The sequence below is a fragment of the Solea senegalensis genome, linkage group LG2 (assembly GCF_019176455.1).
Source record: "Solea senegalensis isolate Sse05_10M linkage group LG2, IFAPA_SoseM_1, whole genome shotgun sequence".
NCBI classification, from domain to species: domain Eukaryota; kingdom Metazoa; phylum Chordata; class Actinopteri; order Pleuronectiformes; family Soleidae; genus Solea; species Solea senegalensis.
In genome coordinates, this window is record NC_058022.1 from 19,516,197 (window position 1) to 19,538,109 (window position 21,913).

General features: G+C 41.5%; 1 protein-coding gene across 25 annotated transcripts in view; it reads right to left on the bottom strand.

The window, feature by feature from the left end:
* mycbp2 (MYC binding protein 2) overlaps nucleotides 1–21,913 on the bottom strand; it is a 54,610-nt gene that overhangs the window by 23,924 nt on the left and 8,773 nt on the right. For 16 of the 25 annotated variants that reach the window (XM_044018320.1, XM_044018316.1, XM_044018294.1 and 13 more), the window contains exons 3-45: nucleotides 21,602–21,817; nucleotides 20,293–20,446; nucleotides 19,887–20,083; nucleotides 18,229–18,471; nucleotides 17,871–17,942; nucleotides 17,553–17,649; nucleotides 17,389–17,462; nucleotides 15,888–16,038; nucleotides 15,647–15,723; nucleotides 14,163–14,367; nucleotides 13,873–14,037; nucleotides 13,618–13,776; nucleotides 13,300–13,504; nucleotides 13,054–13,199; nucleotides 12,490–12,600; nucleotides 12,052–12,156; nucleotides 9,867–9,986; nucleotides 9,623–9,704; nucleotides 9,285–9,402; nucleotides 8,716–9,074; nucleotides 8,419–8,591; nucleotides 8,010–8,135; nucleotides 7,686–7,813; nucleotides 7,048–7,139; nucleotides 6,819–6,953; nucleotides 6,622–6,714; nucleotides 6,429–6,525; nucleotides 6,121–6,313; nucleotides 4,901–5,175; nucleotides 4,266–4,487; nucleotides 3,978–4,169; nucleotides 2,793–2,999; nucleotides 2,543–2,680; nucleotides 2,262–2,440; nucleotides 2,034–2,176; nucleotides 1,829–1,929; nucleotides 1,517–1,735; nucleotides 1,196–1,418; nucleotides 957–1,075; nucleotides 757–844; nucleotides 601–650; nucleotides 311–483; nucleotides 7–151 (exon numbers count right to left, since the gene is read on the bottom strand). In XM_044018320.1, coding sequence (XP_043874255.1) covers nucleotides 7–151; nucleotides 311–483; nucleotides 601–650; nucleotides 757–844; nucleotides 957–1,075; nucleotides 1,196–1,418; nucleotides 1,517–1,735; nucleotides 1,829–1,929; nucleotides 2,034–2,176; nucleotides 2,262–2,440; nucleotides 2,543–2,680; nucleotides 2,793–2,999; nucleotides 3,978–4,169; nucleotides 4,266–4,487; nucleotides 4,901–5,175; nucleotides 6,121–6,313; nucleotides 6,429–6,525; nucleotides 6,622–6,714; nucleotides 6,819–6,953; nucleotides 7,048–7,139; nucleotides 7,686–7,813; nucleotides 8,010–8,135; nucleotides 8,419–8,591; nucleotides 8,716–9,074; nucleotides 9,285–9,402; nucleotides 9,623–9,704; nucleotides 9,867–9,986; nucleotides 12,052–12,156; nucleotides 12,490–12,600; nucleotides 13,054–13,199; nucleotides 13,300–13,504; nucleotides 13,618–13,776; nucleotides 13,873–14,037; nucleotides 14,163–14,367; nucleotides 15,647–15,723; nucleotides 15,888–16,038; nucleotides 17,389–17,462; nucleotides 17,553–17,649; nucleotides 17,871–17,942; nucleotides 18,229–18,471; nucleotides 19,887–20,083; nucleotides 20,293–20,446; nucleotides 21,602–21,817 — 6,567 coding nt within the window. The remainder of the gene's footprint in view (nucleotides 1–6; nucleotides 152–310; nucleotides 484–600; nucleotides 651–756; nucleotides 845–956; nucleotides 1,076–1,195; nucleotides 1,419–1,516; nucleotides 1,736–1,828; nucleotides 1,930–2,033; nucleotides 2,177–2,261; nucleotides 2,441–2,542; nucleotides 2,681–2,792; nucleotides 3,000–3,977; nucleotides 4,170–4,265; nucleotides 4,488–4,900; nucleotides 5,176–6,120; nucleotides 6,314–6,428; nucleotides 6,526–6,621; nucleotides 6,715–6,818; nucleotides 6,954–7,047; nucleotides 7,140–7,685; nucleotides 7,814–8,009; nucleotides 8,136–8,418; nucleotides 8,592–8,715; nucleotides 9,075–9,284; nucleotides 9,403–9,622; nucleotides 9,705–9,866; nucleotides 9,987–12,051; nucleotides 12,157–12,489; nucleotides 12,601–13,053; nucleotides 13,200–13,299; nucleotides 13,505–13,617; nucleotides 13,777–13,872; nucleotides 14,038–14,162; nucleotides 14,368–15,646; nucleotides 15,724–15,887; nucleotides 16,039–17,388; nucleotides 17,463–17,552; nucleotides 17,650–17,870; nucleotides 17,943–18,228; nucleotides 18,472–19,886; nucleotides 20,084–20,292; nucleotides 20,447–21,601; nucleotides 21,818–21,913) is intronic. The other 9 variants (XM_044018325.1, XM_044018323.1, XM_044018300.1 and 6 more) reach the window with 6 other exon arrangements.

The window sequence follows — 21,913 nt, forward strand, 5'->3', positions numbered from 1 at the left end:
CCTAACCTTCATGTTGGGAACGTGCACCACATCTCCATACTGGTCTTTGGTCTGTACAACCACAGTAGCTGGCCATCCACAGCGTATATCATCTTTGTTCAGAATGAGAGATGTCTTCTGAGGGTCAGCATAAGAGTCTGGCTGCAGCCACCTGGATGTGCCAAAGAAAGAAGAAAAGGCAATGAATATGTAAACATACCTATATGTCAATAAATGAAAACGTAAACCTAAATCAAGTCAAGTAATCTGCAATGAAGCTGGATGTGACAAGAAACAGCCTGAGCTGTGCAGGCAGGTCACAAACTCTTGCCTGGCCAAACGTCCTCCACTTGAATTCTGTACACAGGTGATGAAGTCCTCAAGGAAGGAGTGCTCGTTGGTTTGGAGGTGGAGGGGCAAATTCCCCTCCAGGGCTTCTAGGATGGTAGGGGAGTGAGACAAGGCCAGACCCTTTCCCAGGATCCCTGAGTGGGACTTACACACCTGAAGTGAGTGCAAATGAAGTGAGAATGAAGCAGAGAAAAATTCTGCAGAGATGTCTTTATTCAAAACGAAAACCAGTTTTTCATATCATATCCCTAAATTGAACAGATCACGTACCTGTAAAGAGGCTTCTTCAAGAATCTCAAGATCCTCCTCTAATTCATTGCCTTAAAAGGAAAAGATTAGAGAAGCGTATGTACAGTTCACTCAAGATGCCATACAAGATTAATCTAAATTTAGTCCAATCACACTCTCGTATCCAGTTTTACATACCAAGTGGGAGGGCGAGGTCTTTCTTCATCAGAGCTGCAGCACAGACGCTGCCCAGGTAGGCTAACTCTTTCTCTAGTTGGATGATACCCTGTAATGTCATAAATGCCTTGTAAGAAATGTAGTTTTTATAATGGCACAGGATGAAGCACAAGCAAAGCGTCACAAGATTTATTCCTGATACTTCACAGGAGTGACTGTACCTCATCAGCGCCCGGGTTGAACTCATATCCCACTGCCACACACTTAAAGCCGTAAAAGCAAGCTTTCTCATCTTTGACATAATCTGAGGCTGTTTCCAGTGAGAAGAGAACTTCATTTCCTGAAAATGGAGATAAAAGAAAAAATATAATAGCTTCTTTATTTTTTGCAATTTAACTTTACATATGTTAAACTTGAAGGTGTGTGTCCATTAAAAGCTGAACTGCTAAGCTTCTCTTGCCTGGCAGCACAAGCACGGTGGTTGGCCAGCCTGTGATGCCTGAAAACTTCTTCAGCTCAGTCCAGGTGTTGATGGTGTCATGCATCAGAGGTTTGCCTCCCAGGCTGGACAGGTGGAGAGTTCTGCTTGGGATGAGCAGGCGGAGGACGTCCTCTGGCTGTGCAGTGCCACACTGTAGATCAAACTCAATGGTGGTCCAACGAACACACTCTGGAAATGATACCTGAGGCAAGGTGAGAGAGAGAGCAAGGCTGATTTTAACTGACGGTTACGTCTTCAAATGTATGTTACCTGCTAATAAATTAGAGGATGGTACCTCACCTTGTATTGTGTGACACCTGCTTGCTTGTAAGGGTGATCACTCTCCATTACAGAGTAGTAGTTGGAGGTGGTACAAGCTGACAAGCCCTGTTCAGGCTGGTTGCCAGTCGTGCTGTCTGTCGATTGGTTGGGATTGAAGGTGGGTGGGGCGTATTTTTGGTTGAGCGCAGAGACAGCAGGTAACAGCTCCTGGACCAGTCCAAAGACCTCCACAGCAGCCTGGATGAGAAAGGGGGGACATTTAAGTTCAATTCCTCATCAGGAAGAGTATCTTTGACACGGAAGACTTTCACTCCTGCTTTAACCACCCACCTTAGGTACAGATGCAGCCACCGGGCCAATGTAGGCCAAAATAAGGGGCAGAAGCATGGAGAACAAGCTGGAGGAACTTAATAATTCAGGAATATCATCCACTGTGAAGAACAAAGGAAACAGATAAAGGGTTAGGGTTAGGTTGAATGTATTCAATCTAAATTCAATCCATTTACCCTTGCTTCTGTAAGTTGGCTGTGCTTACCATCAACAGCAAATGCCCTGTGAAGCAGGTCCTTTGCAGCTCTGACCACAGCACTGACGACAGATAGGGATCGGCTGCAGTTCTTGTCTTCCTCATTGGCTTTGCTGAGCAGTTGAGACTGGAGGTCGCCATCATACTCACTCCTTCCATGATGACAAAAATCACGAGTCAGAAAAAACAAACACTCCACAGTCAAGATATTACATAACTCTAGCTCTTTATCTTTACCTGTAGTAAAGGATCTGGGGGATCTGTCCTCTGGTCTGGTTGGTCCCATTGCTACTCAAGCTGCAAGTGCTGAACGTGAAGGACACACCATCCGAGCACTGCACTGTGGTCATGCCTCCATCCCCATTAGCTGTCCTGCTGCCGTAATTTCGCAATCTCACAGCATACTTTACCCCTTCCTGCAACCATTTTTAAAAAAAAAAAATCACTGATACCATCTGCATGTCTAGCAAACCAGCAAATAAATGAACTAAAGCAGACAGTAATCACAGTAACAGCACCTTAAGTGGCACAGCTTTGTCCAGGCGAATCTCAGCAATGTCACTAGGAGAGTCATCAGTGCTGTAGGTGCCCTTCACCAGCTCAAGAGAGGTCCACCTGTGAGAATGTGCCGAGTCCCCTGGGTGCTCTGTCTGTGCCTGAAGGGTGTGGGTACAAAACAATGACATAACAAAGCATTAAAATTTGTTAAGCAATGCCAGGAGACAATATAGCTAAATTACAGCTAAAAATTATTTGCTTATCACTTACATCATCAGCCAACACTTCTAGTTCATACTCATGAATGCCCCCTCCTCCATAGACACAGACGCCCACCAGCACAACCCCTGGCTTGTCCACAGTCAGACAGATGGCATCCGGTGAGCCATTGCCTGTGTTCCAGCTCCGGCCCTGGCTTGTTTTAGTGAAGCGGTTGGGAGATGCTTTCACAGAGTGGAGTGAGTTCAGACCGTCAACCTTAAGAGCAAGAATACATTACACAAGTTACTTCATAACCACGTACAGCTGAAAAAAACATTTTAATGATTTTTTACGTGTTTAACGTGACAAAATAATACTAGTAATTAATCTAAATCATTTTCTGTTTCATGTTTTTGTATAAATATTATGCAAAGGAAAATGTTAAAGCAGCATTCCATGAGTGAAAGCACAAAAAACAGTGTTAGGACTCTATGTATAAGGAATGTTACCTTAATGCAAAGAGCGGCAATGTAGTTTATTTTGAGATTTAAAAAGCGCAAAGAGACAATGCATGGCTTCTACAAAATACATTAATTAAGTGAATGAGAAATAAGAATAAGCCATGTTTAGCTTGTGTAAATTAAAATATTATTTATAACCAGCCTGCTGACAACAGAGAGCCAGACATAGCTGCAGAGAGACTTATCTAGGTGCTCTTGGGAGGATGAGTCGTTTCCCTGACAACAGACTATGGAGAAAAACAGTGATGTCGAAGGCTGTCGTCGAGTGACGGTTACTGTGACAACCAGAGCTAAGGAATGTTGCTTAGAATACACAGATATGAGGGTAAATAGAAAAATTATGATGATTTTATGAATAGTGTAAAAGAAGCAGTGACCAATATCTGCCCCGGTTATATGAATGACAGCAGAATAATACAGAAAAGCCAACGCACCCCTTTTTATTAATTTTTCCATAATAATAAAGAGACCAACTGATTCAAAGGAAGATGTGGCTGTTACAGTGACAATTTACGTCAATAACAAAATTGTCTTAGATAAAAATGATGCCATGAGGAAACAAAATAAGGAAAGCATTTTGTAACTGAAGGACTTGCAGCTCAACAAGAGCACACATAAAGCACATGATTCTGTGTATTTTTTTAAAGAACACTATGTTTGGTATATGTATGCCACGGACACACCCCGTGTCCTGACCTATGTTGTGAGCACGGTTGGGGGGAATATGAGTTACCTCAGAGCCGAGGGCGGAGGCAGTGAGCTCGGAGACAATAGAGGCCAGCAAGCCACAGGTGTTGGAGACCAGGTGTGGAGAGAATAGCTCCACCTCTTTCCTCAAACTCTTCCTCACGGGCAGCACAACAATCACCAGCATCTTCTCTAACACCTCACGAAAACTGGTCATGCCCATCAAGTTCTCCTCCGTCTGCAGGGGCAAAATATTATTCTAGGGTACAATAAAAGTGCCTGCACCCATAAGAACTGATATCTGAAGTAAAGAAAACAACATGCAAATACTCACATGGCTTAGTTTCTCCATATGGGCCACCAACAGGGGGAAGCGGTGTGCAAGGGCCGAGTCATTCTCTGTGCTGACCTGTTTGACCAGTGAGCGCAGCAGCACCTCCCCGTCATACGCAATGGGCAGGATGGACGTCAGCTTTACTGAAGTGTTACACAGAGCTGACATCACAGCTGCCAGCAAACGGCTGCTGGATGTTCGAAAGTTGGCTTCCGCAATGTCCTGAAAAACAGAGAATACATTTCAAATCCATTTTCTTCAACTCAGCTGATATTTTTCCAACAATCAGGGAAATATTGTCAGGGACAATGATGAATAGGCTTGTCTCACTCCCCTACCATCTAAAAGATATGTATATTAAATAAATGCAATATTATAAAATATAATAATAATATCCTATAAATAAAAAGGGATTATAAGTGCAAGAAGAAAACTAGGAAACGTTAATGTTTCAAGGATATAGTTACAGTTTTAGGAAAGATGGCTGTTCTTTTCTGCATCATCATAGATCAACTGATTAGCTGAAAATGGAAAATATTACATGCAGCCCTATTTATAACCTCTTTCGAGTATAGTGGCAAGGCCTACAGTGAGAGTTAGAGAGTGAGTTAGAAGATGCTTTGCAGACTAATTACCTGGTCAAGACAGTTCAGTAGATCACAGAGGCAGGCCCACTGCAGAGCTGGGGTTGGATAGAATGAGTGAAAGCAGGCAGTAAAAGTGTTATGACACTCCTGCAGCACAGCTTCCAGCAGGGTGAGAGGCTGAGACAAGTAGCCCTGGGGGTCATTGTCCAGCTTGGTCAGGCAATTGTCCATGCCTTCTGACAGGATCTTCTTCAGGAGGCTGCGTGTCTTTCCCACACACTCAGCCAGCTTGCTCGACTCCTCCACCACAGCTTTGGTGCTAGCTAGAAATCAAACAGCAGACAATTGCAAATCACATCAAAGGTTTCACTATTATCAAGATTCCTCAACAATGTCTTTTTGGGTAGAGAAAATTCTAGACGTTTTTAATTTTATACAAGATATGATATATAAAAACAATCTAGAGGGTCAAGCATGTACAAGTAGTAAATGACAGATACACTTTGCATTATGATATTAATCTAAGATAGAGTTCTCAACAGGCCTGAAAATTACAACCCGACCTGACCCGGCCTGCAGGTCTTTAAGACCAAACCGGCCCCGGCCCAACACGCCAGCATTAATTGTCTGCCTGAACCTGACCCGGCCCAAAATCCCCCGCCCCCACACCTTCCCAGTGATCGAAGCGTGGTGTTTTCTTTGCAGCGGGAGACGGGCGCTGCTGCTGCTGTTGACGCAGCATCCGTCTCCTGGCTCGCGTTAGCTGGGTCCTCTGGTACCGGAAGCAGTTAACATGTGAGACTTCACGTACTGTTGTACATTTTCCCTTTGGTTAGCGGGCAGCATCCACAACTTGTTGAATTTCGGCCACAGGAATGTTACAGCTTTGTGGAGATCAGTTATGGACTTTTTTTTCCCCCCCAACTGGTGCGCATGCCGTTGACGCACAGCTGCGCCCGTTGATGCTATGGGCTAGTGGGATATTTCTATTTATGAGCATCATATAAAAGGGTTCCAAAAATGACAATAACATGCCCAAAGTGTCGGGGGTTACGCACGCAACAGCGTCGGGTCTGCCCCTCTCCATCAAGCAGGCAGCTAGATTTACTCTGCATCAAACAACATATAATTTACAACCTGATGATTTAAGTCAATTATTCTTCAGTTAGAATGTATGTCTACACTATTCTTAATTAAAAAGCCATTTTTGCTGAGAATACACCAATAGATAATAATAGATGAAATACTTCCAAGTTCTGTGTTTCTACCTGCAATAGGAAAGATCTCACAGATGTAGACCCTGAGCAAACGTAGGCAGCATGTGCCAACAAAGCGCAGTCTCTCTAGGTCAAGCAGGGTGGCTGTGTACTGAAAGCCCTTCAGCCCTCGCAGCTCCTCCACACCCAAAACCAAGGTAGTCCAACTCCAGTGCAGGATACTGAGCAGAGACTCAAAACACTCCTGTGAAGACACAGAGGCAGACACCAAGTCACACATGGGTCTATGAAAGCTACATTGCTTTGGGAGAAACAAAGAGGAGACCAGACACAACCGAAAACATAGCGACAGTACTTACCACTGACACTGTTCGAGCAAAGGAGCGTTTAAGGATATGGACTGGTTCACTAGTCTGCTGTTTTCCTTTAGATGCATTGCCATCATTAGAAGGAAGCCTGAAGTTATGAACACGAGAGAACAATCCAAATCATATATTTGACAAGTCTCTACACAAAATAATCTAATATTACAAGTAAGGAATTGTGACGAACTTTACTAGCCTGTAAAGTAGCTGGGGTATTTGTCCTGCATTAACATCCGTCCCATTGTTCGACTTCTTAGAGCTTTTGAACTGAAAGACCACACTGAAAAGGAACAAAGAAACATATTTTAATCCTCACATTGTCTAAATGGGCTCAAATTACAAAAAAAAAAGTTTAAAAGTGATTAAGTTTGAATGTAATTTTACCCATCGTCTGTGGTAATTGTAGCCTGTCCATGAGAGCCACAGTCACTGCTAGGACCTGACACTCTGGCCCACGCCACATACCACCAACCCAGCTGCAGCAGCACAGGCTCATCAAACATCATGGCATATTTCTCCCTTCAAATAAAACACCATTATTCAAATATCAGTTGCAATTATATCAGTTCTGAATTTCTTTTCATAAATACTTATAAGCAGTCATAAACAGTACCTGGCAGCACAGTCGTAGGCCAGTACGTCAGTCTCAGCCAGCAGATCCCCATCTGTCTCATGGTCACCCCCATCAGGTCCCAGCTCAAAAAGCTGCACAACAGAACAATTAAAATATTTTCAATAACTAATTTGTGAACATCTTGTGTATTATCCTTATTTTCTTCAGGTGGTGAGCTTCCTACAGCGTATTTACTCTAGCTCTTCAATTAATATGGTCAAGCTACTACATACACAATTATGTGTATCTTACATTTTCTTAATAATTATATACATATTTTTCCAATAGCTTCCATGACTCCAAACAATGGCATAATGTATTACTGCCCTAGACAAACAAGAGAAACCCCTTTGTATTGGATTTTAGTGTTTTTTATTTAGTTTACAGGAAGCTTTATACAAAAATATTTTGTCAAGAGGTTGTGAAAATCAAACTCTAAAAAGAGTATCAAGTTGTATGAGTGACTACTTTAGAAAAAAAAGAAAAAAAAGCTGCATCGCTCTTAAATCACTTTCACAATATTGACATGTTTTGTACATATTAGCAGCACTAATACTTAACTGGCTTTAATTAAGACAAAAATATGCAATGGAAAATGACAATGAACAAATGGCCCTGAGTAAGACAATAGTGCTCACCTTGATCTTGGCAGTGTACTCCCCACGACCCCCAAACAGGCCAAGGCCACCCAACAGGATGTCAGCATCAGCACAGAAGCGGATGGCCTCCACAGAGTGGGCTGAGTAACCCCACCCACCACCATGACCTACAGGATCACACATGGTATCAATAAAAAAGGGACAGTCTGTACAGGGTACACTGTTTATTAACAATGACAATTTACCCATTAATGAACATTTTTACTTGCAGTAACAGTGTGATTTGTTAAATTGACAAGATCAAATCAAAACCTAAAATAACCAAATGAGTTTTCATTATGTGTTCTGTAGGAGCCCACTTACTTTCGAAGCGGTTCACCACACTGTAGTCTTCTTTAGAGTAGACCTTCATCACTGCCTGGGTCTCTTCCTCTGCACTGGCTACGCCCATCTTTAGCTCCTGCATGGCCGCCAAAGTGTCCAGGCAACCTAAATGCACACACCAGTATATTTATTGGCATCTAACAGTGACTCACATCACAGTTCCTAAGCCACAGTTATCACTCTGACAAAACGTGTAACTGTATGTCTGGCTATGTCCTTCACTGCAAAATAGAACTTGAGCTACAGGGACTAAACTGTCACCAGAATTTGACTTAAATACACACACAGGTCCATTGACCCATCAACTTATGTGTTGTAGCACACATTTAAGTGTTATGAGATATTAATAAAATACTTTAATGACTGAATGGTTAGTGCAGAGGTATACCGAGGATGTGTAGGGCTCCGTGAGAGCGAGTGGTCGTTGCATGTGATCCTGAGGGCAAAGCAAGCTCTGGACTGAGGATGCTACAGCGAGCCTGTAGATCTGTAGCAGAGGGCATCCGGGCATCAGCAATCACCGCATTGTAGCACCACATCTCTCTCAAAGCAGGCAAGAACCTAGAAAGACAGAAGGGTAGAACAATGAGGGGAATAATGATTGTGTCACATTATACGCCTATGTATATGTCATATACAGTGTATGGCTATGTAACTATTAAGAGAAATTAATCCCTGGACTGACCTCCATACGACATCATACACAGGGTCCAGACACAAGCCAAATCCCTGCAAGTCCTCCTGCTCAGAGTCATTGAAGGTCCTGCAGCTTCCATCCATTTTGTTTATAAGCAAGCATTTAAATGGAGGTGGCTCAGACACAGAGGAGGGCACAAGGCCAATAATGTGTTTGCTGGCAAAGATCTCTGAAGTAGCCAGGACATGGGAGTTGATAAGAGCCTCATCGATCCGAAGGAATGTCTGGTCTCCACTGGCACCAATCCAGGTAGCTTTTCGTCCATATTTGGCACCAATGTTAGGCATCGGAGAGGGCTTGGCGTTCCAGTAGGGCATGTCTACAATGGGCCGGCCAAGTTGCCCTTTCTGGACAACAAGAAGACAAAACATATATATTGAAATATTTGCCCTGTAGAACATTTTGTGGCTACTTTCTACAAATTAGAAACTAAAGTACACTTCAAGGGTAATCTCTAATTATGTATGAAAAAATTACCTTTGGTATTTCAAGAAATTGCACATTAATTGAGAAAACTAGTTGGTTACTAATGTTATCAGGAATAATATTTTTCTTACAGAGAAGCTGCCAAATGTGAAGACCTGCCCATCCATGAGGAGAACGGCTGTGTGGTTACTGCCTGCTGTCACCTGGACACTCGGACATGTAAGGGCCTGCACCAGAGTTGGAGAACCCCTAGCAGAAAGAAAGTGCAGAAAGATTGCAACATCATTTAAAATAAATACTGAAATGATGAAAACATAAGAAACCAGATTACATTTTCAAATAAAAACAAATATTTTGACATTTGTGAATGGTAACTGAAAAATTGGATTCTATCTTCTTGTAATACGTTTTGTATATTATGAATCATTTATGTCACTATAAGTTGAATGTGAATCAACAGAAGCAGTACCTCGAGTTGACATCTCCATGTCCGAGCTGCCCATGTTGGCCGTAACCAAATGTATAGACATCTCCATTTTCCATCAACACCACTGTAAAGCAATATAAACAAGGCTCTTAGGTAACCCTTTCTTTACACCAATGTCAGAGGTTATCCATGGTGAATGTTTTAAAAATATTCTTTGTCAAAAGAACATTTTTTGACAAAGCTTCTGAGAAAATCAATGAGAAACAGCAGAAAAAAGTAAACCTACCTGAGTGGTGGAACCCGCAGCTGACCTGCACAGCCCGCAGTTCACAGTCAAATCTCACTGCTCCCGGAGGGTAGGTGGTGATTTTGCTGGCATCTTTCTCTCCCCGTTCACTGCTACCATCTACAAAGTAAACACTCAGGTCAGCACAATACAGCAAAGAGGGAGAGACTGACGTTTAGTGAGCAACTTCAGACCGCTGAGGTTGATGTCTCTGCACAGTCCTGGAAAAAAGAACTGGAGGGAAAAGTGGAAAAATAGGAAAAGCATGCCAAAAAAAGGAGGGAACAACACCTCTATGACAGAAAGGCTTTTGGCAACCAGTCGCATTACAGATGGACAGATTGTTCGTTTTCCATCTTTTAATAAGGAAAAGGAGATCTGGTTTACCCAGAGCCCTGTGTAAGAGGTTTACGTTGTGTGGGTGAGTGGGGGAAATTGAAAAGAGACCCATGCATTGCATTGCAGTAAATGTGACTGAATACCTTTTTGGACCAGGAACCAGCTTATTGTGTTGTGTTGAGGCTGGAACCGAGGCCAGCCAGATGACATAACAAGCCCAGCTGCAGTGCTTGCACTTCACAGTAAATGTAAAATAAATACCAACTGACTCATGGCCCAAAGATTCAAAGGAGAGGGTTGAAAGTTCAGCTCATGAACACACCTGTTAATGAGTGCACGGATGTGATTGTGATGTGTAAAACTCACAAAGATGCTATGGAAATCCAGTAAAGAACAATAGGTGAGGAGATTTAGGGATATTTAGGGGACACATTCTTGTTCATGAGTAGCATGAAGAGAGGTCCACAAATCACCTCAGATCAATGGCGAAGATACAACTGAGCATCAACTATGATAAAAGAAAATATATTCTGCAAAATAGAACAGCACTGATTTCTGTGGCATCACACTCCCATTTAAAAACATAACAGTGGTAAAAAACAACAACACACAATTTAAACTTAACAAAGAGTTCCTATTGATATGTTCAACTTGTACATGTTAAGGAGAAAGGGCACATTGTCATTAAAGCTAGTCACTAAACATCAGGCCCAACCAATGACATATTACTACCGAGTCAGACCAACCTGTGCCACCTAGCAGTGAGAAAAGTCACAGCAGCAGCAGTTAAGGAGGGTAAGATGTAGACATAAATGCAGCATTTCTATATTTCTTGTGTGAGTTTGAGTGAATGTATATGTTATATGAAGCATATTGTCCTGTGTATAACAATATAATATTATTATTGTAATAATAATAATACTAATAACAATAACAATGATGATAATAATAATAATAATAATAATAACAATAAAAATATGGTTAAAAATGTGTGTATGGTTTTGTAAGTGCCACTCTGTGTCCTCTGCCCTAGTTAAAAAAAATCCAACAGCACAGCCACAATTTTCTTCCAAAGAAAGAACACAAAGGGGGCTGAGATAGAGAGGAAAACGATAAAACAATAACACATTGTTATGTCATCTGTCATTGCTGTACTAGAATTGAATAATTAATGCAGGTATTAATCATATTATTACGGTACACACCTGGCAACAATTTTTCTATGTCTCAGGGAGAAGTGCCTTATTTTCAGAAGTTTCTAAACACTGTTAAACATTTTTTGAAGTTAACAACTCTGCTTCCTTCGTGTGCGGCTTGTCAGCTTGTTATTCATCAAAGTGTGCTCTCCACAGTGCTCAATGTTTTGTAAATGCTGCAACTGTACACACAAAGTGACAAATGGGCAGCTAAGGGAGTGATGGCAAATCCAGTTAGACAAGAACATTGGTTTATATTTAAGTCTGAACAAAAGCAGTGGGCAGAGCAGGCGTCCTACCCTACTCTACTCTACTCTAAACCAGAGAATCGACTAGTATAACAAAGCAAATCTTTATTATACCTTGGTTCATGCCTATGCAATCATAACATAACAACATAAAATAATCAATAATCAAAAAAGACACCTTTAGAAAAGACTGGACTTTAACCTGGTCTAAAGGCTCAGTCATATCCCCACCACTGTGAGTCACAGCATATACTTGGTGCTAATTATGTTACCATGAGACCTGGTGAAGACACAAGAGTCCTGCTTTCAGAGAGTGAGAGAGGAGGTGGGCGGGACAGCCAGATTGGGAGATGAGTCAAGTGGGTGTCTCTGCACCCGTTCAGTTAGTGAAGACCATAGTACCTTTGTGCTTGTCCCGTTTATGCCTTAGTGCCTGAAGGGGTCTTATTCTGGCTAGGACCTGCTCACGTTGGTTCATAAAAATGGGACCAGGAAAAACAAGGGGGCCTGGGGGAGAAAGAAACTTTCACATGCATGCACAATGCTCACAAATGGGAAAGAACACATGAAAATACTACACCACAACTATACACACAAACACTAAAAAATATAAAGACACAAGCAAGGGGGAAGTCACCAAGGCACAACACCCAAGCTCACAGAGCACAGGAAAGTTATCTGGCACTTAACAGGGTGGGTCTAAGGTAAACTTTGCCCTATTCATTAACTCCCCTACACTTGTCTGTCTATGTCGAATGACCACAAAAATCCTAACCCTTTAAAGCCAACAAAGCCTGTTCAGCCTTTTCCTAAACCATTCTGTCTCGCCTTGATCCATACCTCGGCCTTCCTCCAGCCTATGCCGGCGGTTGATCCTCTGTCGTTTCTCCTCCTGACGGATCTGAATGTGTTCCTCAATGTTCACTCCTGGAGGGGGAGGGACAGGCACAGCTGAAAACACAAAAGGCCCCGGGGGAACAGGCAGCCCAGACAGGATGCAGGAAAGATGGAGCAGAGCAGAACAAAACAAGACACACATCAATGAAAGATGGAGAGAATGCGATGGAGAAGCAATGGCTCTGCACAACACATGAACACAGTGAAGGTAACATGACAACAAGTGTGCAAAAGCACTGCTTCCAAGCAAATGCAACAGACACAAAGTGTGATATGTGCAACCTAAGTAGCAGCACACTGGCACAAGTCAGGATATACGGCTTATACACATATACTCATTGTGACTGAAATAAATGAAAAGATGCATAATAAGTGCAACATACGATCGCTTATCAGATGTTGTGCTTTCGAGCAATATGTAAACAGATCAACCGGGGACACTGATGAGATGTCAAAAAAAAAAAACAGGGTGGGACATATGTCAGACGGGGTTGTCAGTGGGCATACCAAGCAGCAGGTCCAGTGGAATCATCTCCTTCACAGCATCAAAGATGCCTCTCTGTCTCGCCTCCTGACCATCAAGCTCACGGGCACAGGCTTTGCAACAGCCACATGCTGAACAACCAGACTCTCCAGACCCACAGCCACAGATACTGATCAATGGGGAAAATGAAATAACAAAAGATTACAGATTATCCACATAGTCAGTTGACTCCAGGCTCCAGACAGCACAATATCAGTGTGTCCTCTTACCCTCCAGGTACTCTGTCTGGCCGTCCACTGCTGACACAGCTGGCACCGTAGCCTGTGCAGTCTCCGCATACCGTGCAGACCATGCACTGGTCCAGCTTCCACTTGTGCATGCCTGGCTGGCACATCATGCTCTTCTCTTCCTTCTCCTCCAGCTCATCCTCCAGGTCTTCATCCATGGCTGTGGCCATGTTCTCTACACCAAACGCTATACAAGCATAAGGGCAGTAGAATGAATGCACCATAAAGCATTTCAATATTTGAATACTGTATGTATATGTAGTCTATGACACGTCATGTTTTTAGGTTACAGTATCTCACCTTTCCCCGTCTGGTTCATGGCTCCAGTGTCTCGGCCACATTGGCCTTTGTTATTCACACCAAATGTCCAAACTTCACCACTCTTGGTCAGGACACAAGTATGGGCCTTTCCCATGGCAACCTGAGTTACAAAGTGACCTTTGAGGTCTGTCACCTGACCTGTGAAGAGGAGAATGGTGGTTTCAAACCAAAGTTTATTTTATAATTATTTCAATCAATAACATAAAAAATATATATCTTCTCAACTCAACTCACAGGTACTGTCACTGTAAATGGCATCTTTGCCAAACATGTAGAGCTCTCCATCTTTGGTGACAATGCTGCTGCTGCCATTGTTGCATGCTGTATACACTGCCGTTTTGGTCTCTAGTTTGATCATCTTCTTGGGTTTGTACGGCTTGGGCTGCCGCCGGCTTTTAGCTGAAAGGGAAAACAAAACAGATCAACTCCAGAGATTCAAATTAGATCAACCTGATTCTGTGCTCACTGAAAATTTTACAGAATCAACTGTTTAATTGTTTTAAGATTGTCAAAAAGGGACTTACTGGACTCGCCATCCTCTCCCTTGCTGGCAGAACCTGTAAAGAACACACTTCCGTCTTCGGCAACAAGTAGTGCATGGGAACCATCATGACCAACTGAGAACTGGATGATCTTCGGAGACTTGGTAACAGGCAGTTCCACCCATTTTCCTGCTGATGGGCCACCCTGCTTTATACCAAGGCTCTGGTACTTTCCTGTATAGTAGATCTATTTTATAAAAAAAGGAGGATGAGGAAGGATGTAAAATGTAGTGAAAGAAGAAAAACTCATAAGAAGAAAAGTAAAAAAACTTAAAGGCCATTATTGAGAAGAGCAGGATCTAATGTAATGTTTAAATCTTTTAAGTGCTGCAGCAAAGGCTGAGCAACAATCAATTTTTGGACAATGCTGTGTTGTTTACCAGAGTCATCTACGGCAGCAACAGATTTTCTCTTGTGTGTTTATGGGTGTGCTGCACTGTGGTATCTAAAACAGCAGGGGCAACTTGTGATGACACACGTATACTGACTGTTGCTGGGAGTTAAGCACATTTTATCACTCAAATCATTTGACATTCATTTGCCAAATACACAACAACAACATGTGTCATGCAGAGAGAACAGCAGCCTTTAAGGCCTGAAACTGTGGGCCTTTGTAGTATCACAAGTATTAAGGGAGCTTTGTGCCAAGACACAGGTCAGCTGCTCCTATTTTTACCCATCCAGCCTCTTTAGGTTAGGGTAATCTGTCCATAAAGTGCTCCGACAGATTAGGACTCTATGCAAACACAGAAATGTGCACCACGCAACTACCCTGTGCTACTATCTACAAAAGACGCATACTGCGCCACACCTAAAGCACAGGCACACACAACCACACCCACCCCAACAAACTACATTTTTTGCATTCTCTTCTTACTAAAACAGTCATCAAAAATGTGAAATATCTCTTTCAATAAGGCACTGCCTCTCAAAAGTGATTGGTCCTGCTTTGCTGGATTACAAAGGAAACAAAGAAAGTAAAAATGACAATATGACTTATAATAGAGTGGAATCTATCTGTTTACAGTATAGACCAGAGCCACTGTTAAACTGGGTGAAAATACTGCATACTATAATACTACAACAGTTTGGTCAACTGCACAATAAACAGTAAACATGCAACAAATACAGATCCCTCATTCTTATTGTTTGAAAACAAGATGCCACCTACTATTTCCAAAACAAGAGGACATGCTTTACCGTTATGCTTTGTTCCAAAAAAGGTCTTCAGAAATCAGACTACAGCTGACTGCCAACAGGTGTCAACACTAAAGGAGGTGTTTATAGTGTAGACAATGTCCCACTCATACAGAAATACAATGAATTTACAAATGTTCCCTCTTACATTCACACTCCAAATGTCTTTTCAGTTATTCACGAGACATAAGATTCAAAGAGCTTAACGGCTGCATTTGTCACTTTCAATGGACATTTTAGGCACAGTTACAGATAAGTATTCTTCTCACCTTTCCTGAGGCAGTTTTCATCAGAGCAAACTCTCTGCCTGCTCCAAGCAATGCTGCCTCTTCATCAAAGCCGGTGCCTTAAAGAACAACATACTATTTAGGGCCAAATACATAAGGAAACAAGGTTTGAAATTACATTTTTATTCCTGTGTTTTCAGTTACTTCTAACGCATGTATACACAAATATATAACTTGCCACAACTTCATAAAAGTATATAGTATTTTATCTCTTATCACTTACTTATGATGTGCAGATCCTTCTCAAGGTCAAAGAGAGAAATGCCACAGGCATGCAGACATTTTCTTGCCAATTTCAGCTGCAGTTCCTGCTGCAGGCCTGGATCAGAGCACGATATAGATGGCATGGTATAGATTCGCACCACAAAACCATCCTGCAGGAAGAATCACTGTTAAATTAAAGCACTCAGAGTCCAACTAACAGCATAAAGAACACAGCAAAGTGGGAAACCAACTCAATGAAAACATATCAGTTTATATATTACACATTCAAATTAATGAATGAATGGTACAAATGTATTTACTTTAGGCATAGTGCCGAGGATAAGAAGAAAAGAAAAAAACAATTAAATAAAACCACATTAAATATGAAGACACAAATGTTTGGATTAACACAACTTTAAAGGATAAAGTAATTCATGGATTTATAACCTCCTGAGGATAGCAACCTAAAACTTAAGCCATGAGTCGATAGCAAATCCACAAATCTTAACACCATGAAGGGTGTGACATGTGTTTACAACTCACACACTGTGACTCAATGTAGATGTAACAGGTGACACAACAGCAAGAGATGTGGGTTAGTCAGACTGCAGGGGACATGAGAGAAAAGGACAATTTACAGGAAAGGAACAGCGTTTAGAGAGGAGGTCATGCGGAAAATAATAGGGAGACGACGGCGTTATAAAAAATGGGATGAAAGGCAGAAAGGAGATCGTCTGGTTTCCACTGTGCGGTAATGATGACAGGCTCATCTATTGTGCTTTGACCCCTGCAGTGCAGAGCACATGTGCCACTCAAATCATTAAAGAAACACCTGCACCCTCTGGCTCTGACTTTCCTCCCTCTTCCCACCTCCTTCCTTCCCCTCTGAAGGTTCATACACATCATCCTCTTTCTCTTTTCTCAGCTTCTGTACTTGCTGGGTTGATCACCAATAGTGATCTGGCTTCTGAGGAACCCACCAACTCGATTAGCCATAAAACTCCTACCTAGGAGAGAGGCTAGCTGTAATGGCAGATTTGTGATCTTCCCTTCCCCCCTCTCCAACATTACAGAGTGCTTATGCTGATTGACCGCTGCCTGAGAGAGATTAAGCCCTTGGGAGAATACCCACATATGATCACTTTGCTCTCACTGCAACGCCCACATGCATGCACAGCACAAACCCTCACCCAACCCTCATGTGGCATAACTGATCATCAGCTGAGTGTCCTTAAAACTGCTAAGGAAAAGACACAACTATGACAACCATTTTACCTGACCAAAGATTTTTTCATGGAAGATACAACACATATTGATCTTACTCAGTTGCACAGGAAAGAAAAAAAGAACTGATAACTAGGAAAATGATTTTCAAAGAGGAAAACAACTGCTCTGTCATAAAATCTGACTCCAAGGTGTTTTCTGGTTTCCTTTATCCCTAAACATGGAGGAACTCCCGAGGACTAGCCCCACCGAAAGCACAAGAGTACATTTTGCTTTAGCTGGAACATTAAACTCACATCTTTGCAGGCTGCTATCTGGTTGATGTACTCTCCGTCTGTGAAGATGATGTTTTGTCCATCTGAGTGTTGCCCTGCAGAAGGACGGTAAGCAATGGTGAGTATAAGCAGCATTTTGTTAATTGCCACTTTAATTACTAATCTAAAGTGGTTCTACTCAGCACCTGGCATGGTGACAGTCCCCTCATGCTCCAAGGTCTCAGGGTTGATCTTAATGGCTGACATACTGTGGTTACTTGTGTCCCGATACAACAAAAACCCCTGAAGAGACAACACAAACATTGTTTTACTGCTCTGCAATGATAGCATGACATTACTTAAATAAATAAAAAAATAAAAAAATAATAGGATTATGTATTAAACAAGTTACTTAATAATAATTTTAAGAACAACACATTTTATACTGTACACTCAATCCCTTCCTAAAGCCACTCCACTGAAACAATTATATGCAGCATCGCGATAAAAGCTCCATTACCTACCTGAGCAAAACCTAGCCATGACCTCTTCTCCTTTCGATTCCTGATTCGGGATGTGGAGTTGTACACGTGGCCCTGTGGGGTACTGGGGTTTTAGTGAAACTTGTCAAAGCAACAAACGTCTTTAAAAAGTCAGACAGCTATCCGTCTTAAAGCAGCATTATGGCTCTCTGCTATTGTATTTCTCCTAAGCTAATACAAACTAAAACAGACAGCAAATAACTCCTATTTCTAATCAACTTATAATCGTATAGAACAAGTGCAAATACATCTCCAATAGGCGAAGATTGTTGAGCTTCAAATTTCAAGTTTTAAATGTGATTTTAATAATCAACAGCATGCATCTGTAAGTGTTACATACCCGGACAGTGCCACTGTATCCTGAGCCCACTTTGTACAGACCATCTTTGCAGAGCAAGTACAGAAAGGAGCCATCGGTCTGCAGAAGACAGTGCTCATCCTCGTCAATGGTCACCTCCTTCAGGAGCCATTTGTTCATCAGGGCAGCACGTTTGATGCCATTTCCAAACCAATCTTGAATTTGAATCTTTCCCACTAGAACAGCCTGTACACTTCTCTGTAGGGCATTGAGGATGGTGGGCACCTGGTGAGATTTAGGAAGAAAAAATACAGTGACAAAAGACTGAGGTACTGCAAATGTTAAAAGTCAAATTGTATCAAATCAAATTTTATGTGTATAGCACCAAATTACAACGTACATTACCTAACTTTGCAAACTTATACAAAGAAGAAAAACCCAACAGTTCACTGTACACAACGAGAAAGCACTGGGTGTCAAAGATACCCTTTTAACAGGAAGAACCAGACTCTAAAGATGTGCAATCATCTGTCTGGCCGGTTGGGGTGAAAGGAGAATATGTGGGACAGAGGAGAGGTGGTGTGATTTGATTTAAACACAAACATACAGCCTTGCATGACACATAAACCTACAATTTTCTCCAGCCTGCATCCCACTGTCTTGAAACACAGTCTACTTATTAACTAAAGTAATGAGGAAGAAGGAAAAAGAAAGTCAGAAAAAAGTCCCTTTGTAACCCCCGTCACATGTAGGAATTAAATGTACATGAGAGTTAATGTGAAATCGTCTCCTGTCAAACAAATTTGAAATGAGCAGTTATTGGTTGTTTCTCACAATATTTTGCAACATAGTAAAGCAGAAATAGACAATTACAAAACAAAGAGAGGCCAAGCTGCAGATGTATGCCAACAGAAGAGCGACTAATTAGGGGAAGAATGCAGCCAGGGTAACATAATCAAACAGAAGAATCAGAGAGGCTTGACATTTTCCCAAACTCAATTTGTGCTGTCCAAACACTGCTCTGAGCCTCTCCGCTCAAAGGAAATGCCTGAAGGAGCCAAAGGCTACTTCATTCACCCAAATGGCACTCTGCTGCTCTAAACCATTACTAGTTTTCTGAACAAAACACGTTAATGGATAACAGAAAATAGGACTAGATAGAACAATTAATCACTTTCAAATCAAAATCACAATTTTAAATACTCGCAAAGGCTACAATTTAACCGTTTTCCAATTTTGATTGACTGTTCCATGTTCTGTCAATAATAATAAAAATCTCTCTATATACATATACACACATGTATATATATACACATATATATATATACATATACATATACATATATATACATACATATACATATATACAGTATATATACATATATATACATATACATAAATATATATACACATTTATATACAGAATAATATACAAAATTAATTAAAATGTTGCCTTTTCTATAGTATACATTTGACTGAAGCTGGTCATAAAGAATATATATCCCAAATCAAATTGTAATATATGCACAAAGATTAGATATCTGATAGTACTCATAGTTACCTTGTACCAGCAAATCCTAGCATAACAAAATAACCCATGAATGTCTAATTTTTGTCTAATTTTTAATTTCATATGAAGCTTTCCAAAATAGACAAGAGGTAGAAATACAGTTGTGTAGTTAAATTGTACAGTTTGATACCTGTATTGTTTGGCAGGCATGGCTGCCATTGTTAGTGAGGATGGCAGACACGGCCTGCAGGATTTTTCCCGTGTCTCCCCAGGACACTACTAGACTGAAGAGGCAAGCGCAGGACAAGGCTGTGATCGCCTGTCCTGTTGGGTCATTGGGCCCTGTGCTCCGGACTGTAGTCTCCAACAACAATTGGAAAAGAGATTCTGACAAAGAAAACAGGGGAAAGACGAGGTTAGATATTTGAGAACGAAACAAACATATCTTAATATAACATGACCCAATAACATTTAAGTAGGGCCTCAAAATGATCATTAACCCAAATACAGTACATCTGAAGGTGTCAATATAATTTAATATTGTACAATTCTTGCAGATGATTTGTAAATGTGCTCCTAATTAACTGTTGCCTTACCTAGCACATCGGGAGGCTCGGTCTGGAAGCCCTCGGGCTGTTGTCCCTGTAGCATGTCCAACAAGGCTTGCAGGCTACGCAGGCACAGTGAAGGGTGAGAGAACCGGGTCTCTTTTATCAGTTCGAATACCCCGCACAGGCCAATGCCAATGATCTGCATGAACACACAGAGAAACACATTTCTATGAGATAATGGGACACCATCATGGCATTCCACAGCCTGTCCAACTACACAAGCTGCAATAACCACCGAGCAAATGAGTATTAAATATTATGACACTCTGCAAAGAAGCAGTATACTATACTGTGATGAAACAGTACTGACATAATAAGCTTGGAATGTTTTTCTTAAATAGCATAGTCTCACCATGCCACAGTAAGGCATCCTATATTTATCCAGGGGACTTTGACATCCTCCATTACCATTGTGTATAAAGACAGACCCACTTGAGTGTGTGGACTAGTATGTTTGGACGAGACTGTCATTCTCTCCCTCTCTCCGAAAGGCTTATAAAATAATGATCAAATATTCTCTCAGTGAAGAACTTCTAAAATAACTGAACTTAAAGCATAGAATGATATAGTGTAAGTAAATGTCAGTCAGTCAGTCATCATGTAACCGTTTTATCCTCCACCAGAGGGTCGCGGGTGTAAGTAAATGTATAAAACAAAATATCATGGAACAATTAAATGTAAACAAAATCTCGCCAGCAGGATTAGGCAGAACAAAATATAAAGTATTCGTATCAACAGGTCAATGGTTTTCTACTTTTTAAAATGCAGTAACTAGCACAAGACCCAAACACATATAGCAAAACCCAAATCTTAAATTTATTCTTTAATTTAGCATATTAAACGGCATTTCGCCTGACAAAAACTTTTGTGCCAATTTCCCTATATTTAAATTCAGAAAAGGCTTTATCAATTCATATATGAATAAGGATGAAAGTGCATTGTTTGTCTACTGTGCATACAGTATACTGCACATTGTGAATACTGAATTAAAAAAGACATTTTCTTTTCTTATTTTTGGAAAGTTTATTACTTGAATTAAACAGTGACTGCTCTGATTCCACGTAAAAAAAAAGATGAATCAGCAGGTGCAGAGTAGATGAGGGACTTGGTGGAAACAGAGTTGTAATCCTCACAGGATGGGGTTTTCAAACCTTTGATATCATGTAAATGATCATAACATTGAAAATAATGAGGATCAGTACATCCCCAAGATAGAGAGCACAGAATGGCTCTCACCTTGATAGCAAGTGCTGCTACCAATATGTAAGCCACCAATGCATCCCCCCGTTCATACCTTTGGCAACTTGACTGCTGGCTCGCGGTATTCTTCTTCCTCCTCACTGTCAGAGTCGCCACTCTGCACCGAGCTCCTGGACGCCAGTGCCAGGGAGGCCTCTCTCTGCTGCCAGTCCAGCACACAGTGTCGCACATTGCAGTAGACATTGAATGCAGACGGGTTGCTGTGTAGCTTGATGTCTGGCACAAAGAGGGCTCCATCTATACTCTCTGCCTGTGGAAGAACAGAAAGTACCGCAAGTCATGATCAGCTATTAACCAAACCACAGAGTCATTTCTAGACAGTAATGTCAATTGTTTGTGTCCACTG